We start from the raw sequence: 16199 nt of genomic DNA on the forward strand, positions 1-16199 counted from the left end.
CACCGCGTCCTAAAAATATTCTACGGACAACAGCTGATAAGTAAAACGCAAATTATGGATTGCTATAACTTATTCTCGTACTTTCAGTACGGAAAACATAGAAAGATGATGAAGTCAACAAATTTCCGTAATTTTATAAATCCACCCCTGTTATTCATCATATAAATGTGAGAAAAGATGTCGTCCAAATACGGGAACACTTGTTTACAATATTACACCTTTGAAATCTTTACATGTTAAGTATAAATTTATGAATAGTCAATACAGGTATACATAAAACAACTAAATGTTAAACGTAATTTAGAAAAGCTTTTACATTTTTAGTGTAGTATTAAATCTGACAGACTAATTGAAAACCAAGTAACCAAGTAAATGTTTTACTGGTATGGATGAATGGAAAAAAAACTCATGAGAGTGAATAAAAACCAGGATTTTACAAGTCTTTAAGCTTATGTTCAAAAGATGAATAGTTAAATTGAACAGAAAGCCTTTATTAAATAAATTACCTTTAGGTAACAGAAGTTACTTTTTATTAATCTAAACTGGAACACGTTTTCAATTAACTGGCCTTCTGTCGTTGCCGTATGCAACCATGATGACGTCATCAACCTCGAAGCACAGTCAACAGCTGACAAAAACAGGAACTCAACAGATAAACATCGTAATAACAATACACAATCCTTGCTTTCGTTTCACGGACTTGTAGTAATCAGTTGGTGGTCATAGAAGGTTAATATTGGTTGACAATAATTTGAGTGATTGATTCTGCTTGTCAGGGAAATACTAAAGTTGAGTGTGAGTCATAAATTTATTTCTTCAGGAGGGGCTCTCAACATGAAGGTGAGAAACAAATTAGACTGATTAACTAAACCGTTTTTTAGTTTTCTTCATTTCATATCCAAAATATTGTTTCAAGTTGCACAATAGTATAGTTATTTTTTTAATATATTATGTAGTGTCACATTGTAACACTGGAGTTTGTGCAATAACCAGGGATATTAGTTACGTACTAATTTTCTTATCATTGACATTCTTTGAAGTCCCAATATAAGTCAACTAGAAGAATTAATCTAGCACTGAAAGAGATACATCATGGTTGTATATTTAATTGAAATAGGTTAAAGTAAAAGGTTTGGTCTAGGCCTCATTTTTACAAAGTTGTTGTAGGCTATCTTTGGTGGGTAAATGTTTACAAGCTACACTTTATGCTGGTTTATTACCTTTGGCTGCAATATATTAAGTGTCCACTGTGACAAAAAAAAATCAATTATCAATTGGATATATCAAGAATATTTAATGTAAAAAGATTGACCTATAGCCTAGATACTCATAATTAAGGTATCTATGCGGTTAAAGGCCAACCCAGCAAATCACAAATTTGATGTTATTAAGGTATTCTGCTCATCCTCCTGAACAAAAATATATATGGTTTTAGGAGGTGCAAACAACAAATAACATGGTTTTCGGGGGTAATATTCATTAATAGTTCTTTTTAATGTTCTGTTTGAGTGCTGTGTGTCTCGATATCTATGTACTTCAATCTTATCTGCAGCCGGGACTTATAGCATATCTTTTATCTGAGTGTTCCGGGGCTCTGGTCCAGTGCTTTACAAGATATTGTGTACTGTAGTTTGGATTTAGTGAGTGCTTGTCAATCATGGATAAACCATCCACTAGTTGGACGAAACGTAGTGTATGTGTCGGGTATGTAAGGAGTTTCCGTTTTGACCGAAACTAGATTATTTCCTTTTAATAGTAAGTGTTCTCTATTACTGTCCATTTATATATTAATATTGGGATTTTTACATTATTTATTATGTTTTGTACACTTTACATAATTTCTTTGCGGTACTTTTCAATTTATATTTCTGATCAGCCCATTTAAAATTTGATATTTTACTGATAGGTACTACGTCGAGGGATGTTTTTCTTTTGTTGACATCAGCGTGGCCTGCGGCAGCACCAATCATGGATCGGAGGCTCTCGTCTCAATCCAGATAACAACTAATTGATTTATAGCTCAATATTAAGAAAAGCATTGTTCATTTGGGTCAAAATTATGCTCATTTCAGTATTATTTTTCATTTATGTTTCCAAAGATGGCGGCACATTCGATGACATCATCATGAGGTTGAATCATGGTTAGAAAGGTCACATGAACCCGACGCAGTTGTACAACATGGAAATATAGCTCCGCGCATATTAAGTAGTTCCATTTTTTATGTTCTACAACTTCAATATTTCTAATTTCTACCCCGTGAAACCTTACATTGTTTTGTTCAGTAGAACGATTCCTATAAGTTAATAATGCGAAACTGGTATTTTGCTGCTCCGGCCATTACTTTCACAATTACCATAATTAATAATTCAAACTGTTCTTATTTTACAGAATAACAGTCTTAAAAGCCTATAATTTGGCTGCAGTATAATAAGCACCACCAAAACAATCGGATAATGCCAAAACAATCGGATGATGATTATTTAATTATATGTATTTATGGATTCCTATTCAAAGGATTGAAAGCAAAATGTCGGACCAAATAACGTAATAGATACACTGAGGTGCAAAAAAAATGGAACACTCTATTTTCGTTTAATATCTTTTTTATTTTCTTAGTTTAAACCAACTTGAACACAAATTACTCTCAAGAAATAACCTAAAACACAACAAATCAAATCAGTTACTTAAAATGTATTATGTTTTAATTAAAAAAAAAGAAAAATAATGTTTTCATACCCAACAAAAATCCACACAATTGAGTAATAGTGTTCTTTTCAAGGAGTTCTTTTAAAACACTCGGTGGGTTTTATGTTTTCCATTTCAGAAAGTTCAGTACCTCGTATTTCCTCCCCAAGATCTGATGACAGCTTCCAGCCGCCTAGGCATGCTGTCAATCACGTTCTGTATGTTATGTTGACCATTCTGCCTGTACAGCCTGTCGAAGTTGATCCAAAGTTAGCATCTCGCCACGTTGACTTCTAATTGCTCTCCCAATCTGGTCCCAGATATTTTCTATTGGATTTAGATCTTGGCTACGTGCTGGCCACTCCATCGTACTAATTTGCACATCCTGAAGGTTGTCTTGCACCACTCTAGCGGTATGGGGTCGAGCATTGTCATGCATGAAAACAAAATCTGGCCCAACAAATCCTGCATAAACTGTAACATGTTCTGCTAGAACGTCTTCGACATACCTCTGACCATTTAAAGTTCCTCTATCAAAAACAACTAACTCCGTTCGAGCTTCCCTTGATATTCCGCCCCACACCATGATAGAGCCACCATTGAAACTGTCCCTGAGTGATATGTTACATTGCGCATATCGCTCACCTCGCCTTCTCCACACCCTTTCACCCTTTGCCTACCATCAGGTGATATGAGAGAGAATCTGGACTCGTCAGAGAATAATACTCGACTCCACTGGTCAATAGTCCAGTTTAAGTGGTTTCTTGCAAATCGCAAACGAGCTTGCCGATGACGTGCGGTCAGTCTTGGGCCAGTGGCAGGCCGACATGCATTTAATTGTCTTTCCTGCAACCTTCTTCTTACAGTCCATCTGCTAATATTCACTTCCCGAACCCTCCGAAGTTCATTTTCCAGTTCAATAGAAGTTGAAAACCGATTTCGTAGACTCAATGAAACAATAAACCGATCATCCCTAGCACTAGTTGCTCGGCTACGACTGGATCCGGGCCTTCTACCATAACTACCAGTTAACCTGAATCGAATAACAGCTCTATTTATGCTTGAACGTGAAAATCCTGTTATCCTGACGCACACTATTGCCATTTTCAACTAATGCCACCACTCTAGCCGCATTCACTGGTGAAAGAGGCATTTTAAAAGTAAAAAATTAACTGCAACTTAACAACTACAACTGTATTAGTTACAATCAGAAACAGGAATGAGGATATGGTGGCCAACAGTGATGTACAAAGGTCAAGATTTGGCTTCATAAGAATAGACAAGTACATTGTATTACAATAACAGACATGCAGAATGAGACTAATGAACAGGTTTGTCAAATTTTTATAGGGCAATTAGCGGTTTTCATTTAGAACTGGAACTCATACACTATATTTATTTACGTAAACACGATTCATGCCCAACAAGTTGATTTAAGCTAAAGGCATTTAAGAAAAACAATGCGTCCCACTTTTTTTGCACCTCAGTGTATTTCAAAGAACAATATGGTTTGGCTAGTTTTCAATCTTAGAAGTTATTGTATAAATATTAATATAATTTACAAATTGAAATATAATATATAATTACAACAAAATTGCTTTTGAAACAAAGAATACACGTACGTCACCGTTCTGCCGCCATTAGTCAATAACAAAAGATTTTGAATTTAATTCCAAACACGATTTTATTATAATTAAATTTTGAACCATGATGTTGAAATGAATAATTTTTGAGCTTTAGAAATGTTAATATAGAGAAGCTATATTTTTATATGGAAAAGAAATTAATTTTTTTAACACATTGACTTTGGGGAAAATATCTTACTGAATATGAGAATGGCTGATCCACACTGAACCCTTAAATAAACAATGGCACGCGAGGTCACCGGTGACCACACTGCACGCCATGTGTTAAATTATATAAATAACTAAACTGTACTTAAAGCAGGATTTAAGCTGAGATGAAAAATTTCTTAGCAAAAATGTTTGTCTTGTAGCACTTATTAATAGCATTAGAATTCCACGAAGATTACAATAATCGAGAAACAGTCTGCAGTTCTATAATACTTTTGCCTCCAGAAGCAATATTTACATTAATAAATATACTATTGTTAAAATATGTAAACCACAATAATTAAAAGATTTTTATGAAGAGGTTTCATGTCGTATTTGGTAGTATCGAGATAATTATTTACTTTAGTCAATGCACATTATTTGTCAACATTTCAATATAAAATAAGAAAATAAGTGTAGCCTAAAACAACAGCCTCTTCAGCTAGAGGACTATGGCCGCCACATCTATCACACAACGAAAACTGTTCAAAACTCCATCTCACAATAAAAACAAATCAATTTCCAAATTATTCATTGAAGTGCTGTCAAACGACTTTAGAGAACACCCACTGCACTTATTTATCACTGGTTGTATTACTTCAACACTCGTTGAAGGTAACTCCATTGTTCAGAGAATTATGAAAACCAAATTGAAGATAACGCGAATACAAAATGGCTAATACAGACGCCAAAACACCAACCACTTATGTCTTTATTTTGGAATGTAAAACACAGAAAAGTCTGACCAATCAAAACGAAATAGCTAAAAATAATTATTTAATAACAAGTTGCACAGGATAGATATGCATTGGTAGAAAATGTTGTAAAACTGTGTATAAACAGAGGAATAAACACTAACTTAGAGATAGAAACTAGAAACTGTTGCAAAAGTGCTTAGACCTCTAAAGTTTCTTCTACTTTGTTCTATATCCTTCCTACCCAGAAACCACGATTCCCTAAATCCCCTAGATTGTTGGATTATTCACGATATAACATATAATAACCTTCTAATCTAAAATTTCAAACATATTATCACATAGTGTACAATTATAGATCGCGACCGCCTAAAAATTCTTTATGGGAATGAAAACATTATTTTAAGAAATTGATAAAAGTTGTTTTAGATTGTTGTAGCTGATGTGTTTAAAGTAAAGTGCAACCTAATTTGGTTCCAAATTAATTCAAACAAAGTAAAATCGTGTGTATGGTATTTAGATAGGCTAATTGCTGGTCACAATTACATTGGCTACCTATGTACATGTTTTGTTTGGGGCCATTCCACACCAAGTCATCCAGGGGTCGTACACCCACCCGTCACAGATTTTAATGAAATTTTGTACACATAATGTAGGCATTTAGATAGGATAAAATCCAAAATTTCAGTTGGTTCTGACAAATGGTTCCAGACATATGAATTTTTAAATTTATTAGCTAATTCAGTTCCCGAGACCCATTTTTGACGCCAAGTGAGCGTACACGTATTCTCGTATTTCTATGTGGAATGGACAATTTTTTTAAGCTACAGGCTTCAAATTTTACTCATATGTTTCAAAACTTAATGCAGAATCATAATATACTATTAAAATGAGATTTGTTATCTACTATCACCATAAAAAATAATTCCGAAACACAAATAATTTGATTTTTCTGAAATCGGAACATCAAGTTACAAAAAGTTTTGTAGCAAAAAATCTCTCTCCACCTACCCCTATAAAAGTATATATCACTGGAAAGAGGATAAAATTATCTTTCAAATGGTATAATAATATGAGTGGGGTTTTGTGTATTACCATTTTTTATTACACGTCAAAGTAAAAAATAAAATTTTACTCTATTTTAAAACACAAAATATAGCCAAATATTAAAAATACCTATGAAAAATTGTTTTGAAAGAGGCCATTTTACATAAAATTAAATATGTTAAATCAAATGTTGTTGCAGAATAAGTCACAGTTAAGTTTTAAAAACAATTAAGTCACTTATAATGAGTACACAAACTTATATTTCAGTACTTACTTGATAATATTTTAACAGGTATGTACATTTTCATGTTAAAAAAAATAAAAATCATTTATACTGAATTGATTATGTTTGGTCCATCAAAACTACATTTTTCTTTCTCACACACGCACATTGCACTCTAATTACAAACTGAAAATATTCCACGCTTTGTCTATTTCTTTCCGAGATACAGAATCAATTTTGTACGAACGTCCAAGAGAGGTTGTTTCAGGTGGATTAACAATGCATAACAGATGAGCTGCTGGAACAGGGCACTGATCTTCTTTTTGGGGCCAAAAAAAAGTTTCACTAGGTCCATGAGGGTGCATAAATTTTACATCATAATCTCCTTCAACTTCATTGAAACAACATGGATCATTCCTATCCACCAATTTATTTTCATAGACACATGCTACAAAAGAATGAATATTAGGCTCTAGAGTTGGCAAAGTGTTCTTGAATATGTTTTGTTTTAAACAGACATCAGTGTCTGAGCTTAGTCGCTTCGCTGTAATTACTTCACTAGTTGCTGGCTGAAAGAAGTGAAAACTTCTTGTTCCCTTAATAGTTTCACAACATTCAAAAAGGGTTTCAAGAGACTTTCTTTTGTTTTCAATATCGTTCTCTTTCAAAAAAGAAAAAACTAATTTTCGAGAACTGATTTGCACAAAATGAGTACATTTCTTCAGCATTTATGATTTGGTCTGAATCTCTGGCACTTTGTAAGTTTTTTCTTTGTTACAGTCCTCTTAACTGTTCCTCCGATCCCATCACAAACAGTTTTTCCGTGACTTGTTGCATGGAATGACCAACTTGCTTCTAGCCCAAAATCTTCTTTATGGTAACACAAATTTACCATTGACTTGTAATTTTTATATTGGGCACTGCAACCATCTGTTAGGTATTCAATTTTGGTTACGTTAGGAAAGTTGGACTTAATGTACTCAACGGTTTTTTCTTGAACGGAATAGACGAATGGTACATCATGTTTCAAATCATCGGAAATAAAACACAAAGAGGATTCTTTTGTTATTTCACCCTCGCTTCTTGAGTAAACAACAAACAGGATGAATTGAACAACTTAAATGACTCCAATGATAGGATTGCACTTCATTTTGTAGGACAAAAATTGTAATTTTCAGCGAAGTCCATTAGGACTAAGGCTACATCATATTGTAAATTCTCCTTCCTTTCCCTCATATAGGTGTTTTGTGATTTAGTTATGAAAGAATGTGGATATGAGTGATTCAATTTTATCAATTACAAAAGCCAATAAACTCTTGGCGTGGAAGAAGCATTGTCTGCAGCTTCATGTGACCATCACTTATCCACTGTGAGAATTTGATTTCTTCCTCATCATCAAAATCTTCTAAAATATCCTCCAAGTATTGTCTTAAATGGCTCGTTTGTTTTTGGACATTCATCACAACGTTTTCAGCATACAATTTCTGGACTGTCTGTTGCAGACTAATTTTTCCATCATAATATGTATGGCTTTCTTTATCATGCTGATTTATGGCATTAGCCAAAAGCTCGACATTTTGATGTGTATAGGCCATACACAAACGCAATGCGTGCCTGGAGAACCAGCCAGTACACACCATTTTGGCCTCAGAGAGCAAAATTTTGAAAATCCTATTTTTAAATTTGGATGTTTTTCTTTGAATGCAATAAACAGTTCTTCTAAATTACATAAAAGTAGTCTTTTTTGCATGTAGGTATTTTTTTGTACACTAACTCTGTCTTTCGCTCCTGGAAACATATAAGAAAATTCATCATCTTCATAGAACTGTTTTACTGCTTCAATTGTCTCTTCAGGTAGTTTTCTACCTTCTTTTGGTTTTCTGGCATCGCCAAAATGCCCTTTTCATTACAAACAGCCCTAGCTTTTCGTACTAAGTAATTCTGAAACATTTCAGTTTTTCAGCTACTTTTCTGCGGGACCATGACTTAGGAGCAAATGTTAGTAATTGTATTTTTTCCCTTCTGGTTATATTGGTCCTCAGCTTTTGCTTAATAGCATCCATTAAATAATCAAGATCTTCAGATTTTTTCTTTTCCTCATCATGAAATTTTTCTTCGCCATCACTCGAAGACTCATTTTAAAGAATCATCATTTACTTGTAGGACAAAAGATAGTTTCTTCTTGACTTGTAATTTTTGCCTGCTTTAACTTTTTTCCTGGCATATATTTTTTTTGGAATGAGTAGATAAGGACTGGAGTTTCAGAGGTGTCACATCTAAACCTAACAGAGACTCATTTAGAACTTCTTTTTTCCACTACTCTTTTGGCAGTCGTAAGATCTTTGCCAATATCTTCATCACTCTCATGAAATGCAGTTTTCATCATTATTTAAACCTTTGTTTTCTACATTCAATAAACTTTCTACAAATTACTGCACAAAAGCTTTCCTGGGACTAAAATTATGTCTTTATGTTCTCTAACATCTTTCGCCTTTTCTAAGGTAATTACTCTTAAATCTTTTTTCTTTGTCAAAAGGTACAGCATGTTTTTGAAAAGGGTCCACAACATGATTTTTTGGCTTTTTTCAAAATATTTCAAAAAAAATAACAAAAATGATGAGAACAAATTGTGTCATTTTCACAATACTGATTATTTTGTCCGCCAACTCAATGTTTCTACTTCTTCACTTGAAAGCTTTTGAAAAATTAAATGTACACTTTTATCTTTTGTCAGAGTAAAGTTTTCACAAGAAGAGTCTGAAAGTTTTACCTACTGTACAAATTAAATTTGGTCCTCACTTGACTTGGTCCAGCAATTTCTTCCATGATAAAAATAAACACTTCACAATTAATTACATATTTATAATAAATAAATTAATTCATTCATTTAAAATAGACAATTCACAAAAATATGTAGTACACAGCACCCAATGTTAACTGAACCACAGATCCTCACATACTGACAATAGCTTGCAGTGGTGACTTACTGAGTCATGTTGAGACTTGTGTGTTTCATGTCTCCACAAGAGTAAGTCTCTTTCATGTTGAGATTTGAATGAATGTTTCATGTCTCCACAAGAGTAATTTCAAAACACTGGTTTGAACTGGTCTAGATGTCACCCATTGTGGTTTGTGTTTATAAAATATTAGTAATTAGCATATAATGTAATATTGATGTTTGAACCTTTAAATAGTTAATAAAGTGTTGTTTTTTTTTTATTCAGAATGTTAAACTTTTAAATGTTGTATAAAATATTATTTTAATGCTTGTAAAGTTATTATTAGCCATGTTGTAGGTAAAAGTATTGTAGGCCAATTTAGTTAGGCCAATAATTATTTGTGTAAAAATAATACTTTAATTCATTGACTTACTAAATTTTTTAAAGAAACATAATTTTCTTTTTTATTTATACACACTTAAAAACTTAGAACACAATATTTTATTTCACCTTCATATATTTTCAGATATTTTCAAACAAAATATAATACAATTTTTACACCTTAGAATTTAATTTTTCTTCATCACCATAAATATTTTGTATACAATCACATTTTAGTGTCTTAAAAATTTAATTTTTGACTTTGATATATGATAAAAATGTTAATACTCAAAAACCCCACTCATATTATTATACCATTTGAAAGATGATTCTATCCTCTTTCCAGTGATATTTACTTTTATAAGGGTAGGTGGAGAGAGATTTTTTGCTACAACACTTTTTGTAACTTAATGTTCGATTTCAGAAAAATCAAATTATTTGTGTTTATGAATTATTTTTTATGGTGATAGAAGATAATAAATCCCATTTTAATAGTATTATATGATTCTGCATTAAGTTTTGAACATATGAGTAAAATTTGAAGCCTCTAGCTTCATAATTGTCCATTCTACATGGAAAGACGAGAATACGTGTTACGCTCACTTGGCGGCAAAAATGGGCCTTGGAAACTGAATTAGCATAAAACTTCAAATGGCCGTATCTCTGAAACCCTTTGTTAGAAATAAGCTACAATTTTGGATTTCTTCTTATTTATATGTATATATTATCTATGTAAACTTTTATTGAAATCAGAGAACCTTGGGTGTCAATTCTACTTTTGGCTGGATGATTTGGCGTGGAATGGCCCTTTGTTATATTTTATACATAATCAGGATAGTTTTTATTCATTGTTAAATTATTAATTTTTAAGATTTAAAAACAGCTGAACTATACAGTAATTTTAATACCTATAACGTAATTTGATTTGAGTAGTTATATAGAGGATTCGTTACTTATGAATATCTATGATTCAATTTTCCTGGTGGCTGCTTATTATACTGCAGCCTTATCTTTGAATGGAATGTGAATAGAGCAATATAAATGGATGCAGATCCATTTCGGCCTACCATAAAAATCACACTAAAATTAAATTTTAAATATCAATATATCGACTGCAATAAAATAATCGAACAAAAGCCATAAACGATTCAAACGGACTATTATAAATGTATTATAATTTGCATCTAGTTCAATTAACAATATCTAATGAAGTTAATTTAGGTACAGTAATTAGCCTACAATTTATAACTAATAAACGAAACAGTTATATTAATTAAACAATTTTAATTTTTAATTTTAGGTAACCCCACCTATCAAATGTAGGCTCACGAAGACACTGTACTATCACATCAAGGGGGACAGTGTCTACGTCATCCTTTGTCGGCCATATAAATTTTTCCCGATTCCTTCTTCTTTTCCAAAATTTTATTTTTCCTGTCATATCTTCTTTATTTATTGATATTATTTGCCCTACAAACAACTTCTTATTTCCCCAAAACTCATACGGAACAACAACCCACTGGCTTGGCTGAAGCTCGTTAACATTAAGGTTTATGGGGTCTGGAAGTTCTAACTGGGCCGAGTTGTCGTTAGGTTCATCCTCCTAATTTTCCATATCCTCCTTTTCTGAAACTTTTCGTTTCCATTTCGTTCCTTTCTGCTCTCTGCTTTCATTTTTTATTTTGGCTTTCGCCTCCCTCAAAAGTTTCTTCCTTTCCTTTTCCTCTGCGGCTACTTTCTTATCTTCTTCTTTTTTCTTATAATATTCTTTCCATTCCTCTGATGTTATAGCACTAGGGAGCTTAATTCTTTTAACATATTTCTTAGATTTCTGGGTCTCTCCTGGCCAAAACAGTGCTCTTTTAAAAGGAGAGGGCACCTTGCTCTTTAGTTCTGCTACGGTTAAATTGGACTTTTGAGTAGAGTTTGTATGTGTAGTTATCAAGGGTGTTTGCGTAGGCACACTACTACTAGTAGTCGGTTCTTCAGTGGGAGTTGGAATGGGTGAGGGAGTCATACAGTCCAAAGAAGGTGAAGTAGGGATTTTTCTAGACAGAGGTATTGAAGCAGAATTTGGAACACTAATTGAAGGAGTAGGATCTTTGGTAGTCGAAGTAAGAAGGTCGTTTGTCGTTGAAGTTTTAAATTTTGGTGGGGGTAGTAAGGCCAGTAGAGGGACGAAGTGTTTGATCTAAATTAGGTATTTCAAATTGAATATCAAGTAGACTATCTGTTGGATAATCTACAGGTAAGTCCAGTTCTATGGGGAATTCATTCATTCCCGAGAGATCAAATATGTTGGTTAAACTTAGTTCTTCGTTTTGGTATGTGTCACTTTGCACCACAACACTCTGACCAATAGCTATCACTTTTACTCCGCATTCCGCATTGTTAACAACTGTTGTAGCAGTGCCTTCTGTTGGTGCTGTGTCCACCAGGTTGTTATCAGTTCTTGTACTTGTTTTACTATTTTCTAGTGCCTCTCCGTAGGTCCTTACCTCCTCTTTTATCTCTGTCCACAAATCAAACGAACTTTCATCTCGTCTTTGGATTTCTCCTTTCTTCAAAAGCCCCAATTTCGCCTCTCCAATCTTTTCCTCCAAGTAAAACAAATGACTCTGTAGAGCCAGCCACTGACTGTTGGACACAGCTTTTTGATTATCAAATCTTCTCTGTGATTTAATGACTTTAGAAAAGTCCACATCATCAGCATTAAGGGTTAAGAGACCTGTCGTGGAAAATCCATTGACGACAGTCTCCTTTTTTATACTCACATCAAGGACTCTTTTCAACATTGGGGCAAAATCTTCTTTTTTTTATTTTTGGGGTCCGTTTTCGTACCTCCATTTTTGGACTTCCTTCTGCCAATGAGCCTTAACTGGATGAAAAACGGCAACATCCAGTGGCTGAAGCACATGCGTTGAATTCGGGTACAAAGCAATGAGTTCAATTTGGTTTAATGAACAAAATTCACTCAAATGAAATGTAATGTGGGACGTGTGCCCATCAACAAACATTATCACTGGTTTAGGTACATTGTTTGCGACAAGCCAAGGATTAAATACATTTGATATGTATTCGTAAAAGGACACCCCGGTCATCCACCCAGAGTCAGTTTTGCCCAAACCCCACCCTGCGGGATAAGTTTGAACAACATTATGTGGGATTCTCTCATACGAGTAAACCACCAACGGAGGTGCCATTTCCCCACTGCCACTGGCCGTCACCAATGCTGTTAAGCATTCCTTTTCATCGTTGCCCGATATTGAATATACGTTCACCACGTTTGACGAGAACTTTTTTTTGCTTGGGGCATAAGAAAAATGCTGTTTCATCACAGTTAAAAACTCGCGATGGATTGCTAAAAACGGACATGAGTTCCTTCATCTCAGCGTATTTCTTTACACCATCAAACCACTCACGAATGTCCTCTTCAGTCAGGTTTGCTCGAGAGGTCTTGAGGGTCTGGCTTGTTCTACCTGACAAAACAGGGTGCCGTTTCATGAACAGATTGTACCACTTATCCCCAGGGACAAATTCTGGAAACGGGTTGGGCCTCTGCAGATTTTCTGCAAGTTTTTTGACACTCATGATCAAGTTTTCCTTGTTCACAGGGAACCCTCGTCCAGGTGAAGGATGGATGGTCGACCCATAGCACATCCCACTGCAAATTTCCCACTCAATTTATCTTTCAGGGTTTGTCGGGAAATTCCAAAACTTTTTGAGCCAGCCGTGACGGTCAGGCCTCCTTCTCGGACGGCTTGAATTGCTTGGAGGATGACGTCCTGGCTATAATTCCTCCTTGAAGCTTTTCCAGAATCTTTCTTAGATCCAGACATCCCTAAAAATAATTCAAATTATTTAGTTTTACAAATAATAAATAATATTAATGTTTAATTAATTAAATATCAGCACTTTCGTTAAAACATATCTGTTAACCACGTCAATTTTAATTGATTGTAAAATATCTCGGCTTCTAATCCGTCACGGATATTGTTACAAACGAAAACCGAATATGGTCGAACTGTGTATGCATTCTAACGGAAACAAATGCTTAAAACAAACGAATATGAACCTAATATAAAAATAGATGTCAGATCTAAACTCCGTGATTCCGTCACGGAAATAAGCAACATGACTTGTATTGAACCCAATGTCCGTGACATAAATTATAAATACTTGCACTCAAAAACGTAAGTTTAACCTACTTTTATCTTAAATATAAATAGTATAGTTATCAGTAAAACACTTCATTTTTATCATATAAGTTGATATGAATATGTAAAACCTTAAGGTACTTACCGATTTCTTTGGCCAAAACCACAACTATGCTTCAGGTTTTCAGAGTGGGAGATGCACGGTGTAACTAGAAACAATGCCAACTGAACTTTTTCCCACCAATTTCGCTGCGAAACTTCAGTGTCATGCTGTATAACCTCTAACATCGAACAAAAATAATTTTGTAGGCCTCTGGACATAGAGAATCTTGTTTTTAGTGTTCAAAGTAGAAAATCACGGAGTTTGGTGGAGTCACGGTGTTTGGGTGGTTTACCTTATTTCCTTATTTTCAAAAATAATTTCTAAATAAATATTAATGTTCGTGGGTAAACATAATCTCATGACTGCATTTATACTTATATCAGTATGACAGATAAAACAAAATAAAATAATAAATTTTAAACTTACCTTATTTACATATGTACAATATATACAAAGTTTCATCTTTCACTCAGCGTCACTAGATCCCGCCCTGCGAGCTCTCTAAGATTATTTGATCGGTCTCTAAAGTTTTCACCCATACTGAACAAGTAAAACTATAGCCTAAGAAAGCTAAAGAACAATAATAACAACACTGAAACACTATAAAATACAATTTCCACAATACAAGTACTATTTTCACAACAAGGTGGTTGACCCATACTACGTTCACGTCAGCTGTCCGTAGAGAACGATGTTTTACGGTAAACAAAGAAGACAATAATCGAAGTAAGAACAGTAAATCGGTACTATAGTTAATGCTCATCCAGAATATATCAAATAAAAATAATTTATATGACCTTAATTGCCTAAAATTTCAATAACTGTACATGTCTACTTTGGCGACGAATATTTGTCCTTGCCAAATTGGACGGGCCTTTGGCGACGATAATTCGTTTCATTCCAGCTGGAGGGTTAAATATGTTTCTCTAATTAAGTAGAATAACAATAATGATCAATAGACAAATGATTATCTTTTTTCATGGTTGATACATTTGCATCAATGTCATTGCAGCTACAAAGTTAAGACCGTGTTTCTTTACTTCACATTGTTCTGCTCTCTTTGTATTAAAAAATTGCATACAGTACTCTGTTTGGAATCATTCACATCTACAGTTTGACTCTCCATCCGTCGTGTTTTTTTGACAGGCACTGATAGTAGTTAGCTGTTGATTTTGGTTGCTACTATACTTTATCAGCATCAATACATTTGTTTGGAGTGAAGTTTATCAGCATCAATACATTTGTTTGGAGTAAAGTGTGTCTAGTTAGTATGTGGAAGTAATAAACTAGGGGTTGAATTCTAACAGTTGCATCATAATCTAGCAGGTATGGCCAGCGGAAAATGGTATTGTGGCGTAAATAAATTATTGCAGAATAGCCTGAAAACAGTGATGGGGGACTATTTCTGAAATAAGGTGAAACCACGCTAATTTGAGGTCGTTGCGTAATAAAGAGCCAATGAGAGTTGTTATATAGCCTACCTATTTTCAGCAGAACAGTTGGAAATGCAAACATTTTCAATCATGGCTTCCCATTGTCTGTCTTTGGCTGCAGTATAATAAGCGGCCACCAATACTATTGAATTAACTATTGATTAGAAATTTTTAAACTATCGAATATTAACCTTTCCAGCGTTATTGACGCGGAGGGCCACTACAAGCTCAAAACGTTATTGCCGTGGATCCGCGTTTTTGCAAAAAATTTGTAGCTTAATCAAAGATCAGGTCCAGTTTTTTATGGCGCTTAAAGGGTTAAAACATTTGACATATAGAGATTCATAATTAATCATTGCAAGCTTTTTTATCAAAGTAAACAAATTGTAGAAAATTAATTTAATTCAATAAAATAAAATAATTTACATAGTGAGTTGAGAAGTGACATCGGCAAGAACAACGACGATAGACATGCTATCTTTGTCTAAATGTATTTGAACAATGTTTTTAAATAATTATAAGATAATGACTGATGGTGGTGATCCATTTGAGCATTTTTTAAATGCTGTTAGACATGTTTACCCTCTAAAGTAATTTTAAGAACTATGTTGCTCAAACATAATATAAATAAAGTTTAGTTATTTTACATAATCCTAAATACATAGATTTCTTTTACATATAAAAATATAGCTTCACTGTAATA

At 33.8% G+C, this 16199-nt stretch overlaps 1 protein-coding gene across 3 annotated transcripts in view; it reads left to right on the plus strand.

Moving 5' to 3' along the window:
• Positions 1–628: 628 nt before the first annotated feature.
• The window catches only part of LOC124357888 (phospholipase A2 inhibitor beta-like), a 36481-nt gene continuing 20910 nt past the window's right edge, over positions 629–16199 (plus strand). For 2 of the 3 annotated variants that reach the window (XM_046809979.1, XM_046809976.1), the window contains exon 1: positions 629–840. In XM_046809979.1, the coding sequence (XP_046665935.1) occupies positions 835–840 (6 nt within the window). In that variant the 5' untranslated portion in view covers positions 629–834. The remainder of the gene's footprint in view (positions 841–16199) is intronic. The other variant, XM_046809978.1, reaches the window with a different exon arrangement.

The sequence above is a fragment of the Homalodisca vitripennis genome, chromosome 3, assembly GCF_021130785.1.
Source record: "Homalodisca vitripennis isolate AUS2020 chromosome 3, UT_GWSS_2.1, whole genome shotgun sequence".
In the NCBI taxonomy this organism is placed as follows: domain Eukaryota; kingdom Metazoa; phylum Arthropoda; class Insecta; order Hemiptera; family Cicadellidae; genus Homalodisca; species Homalodisca vitripennis.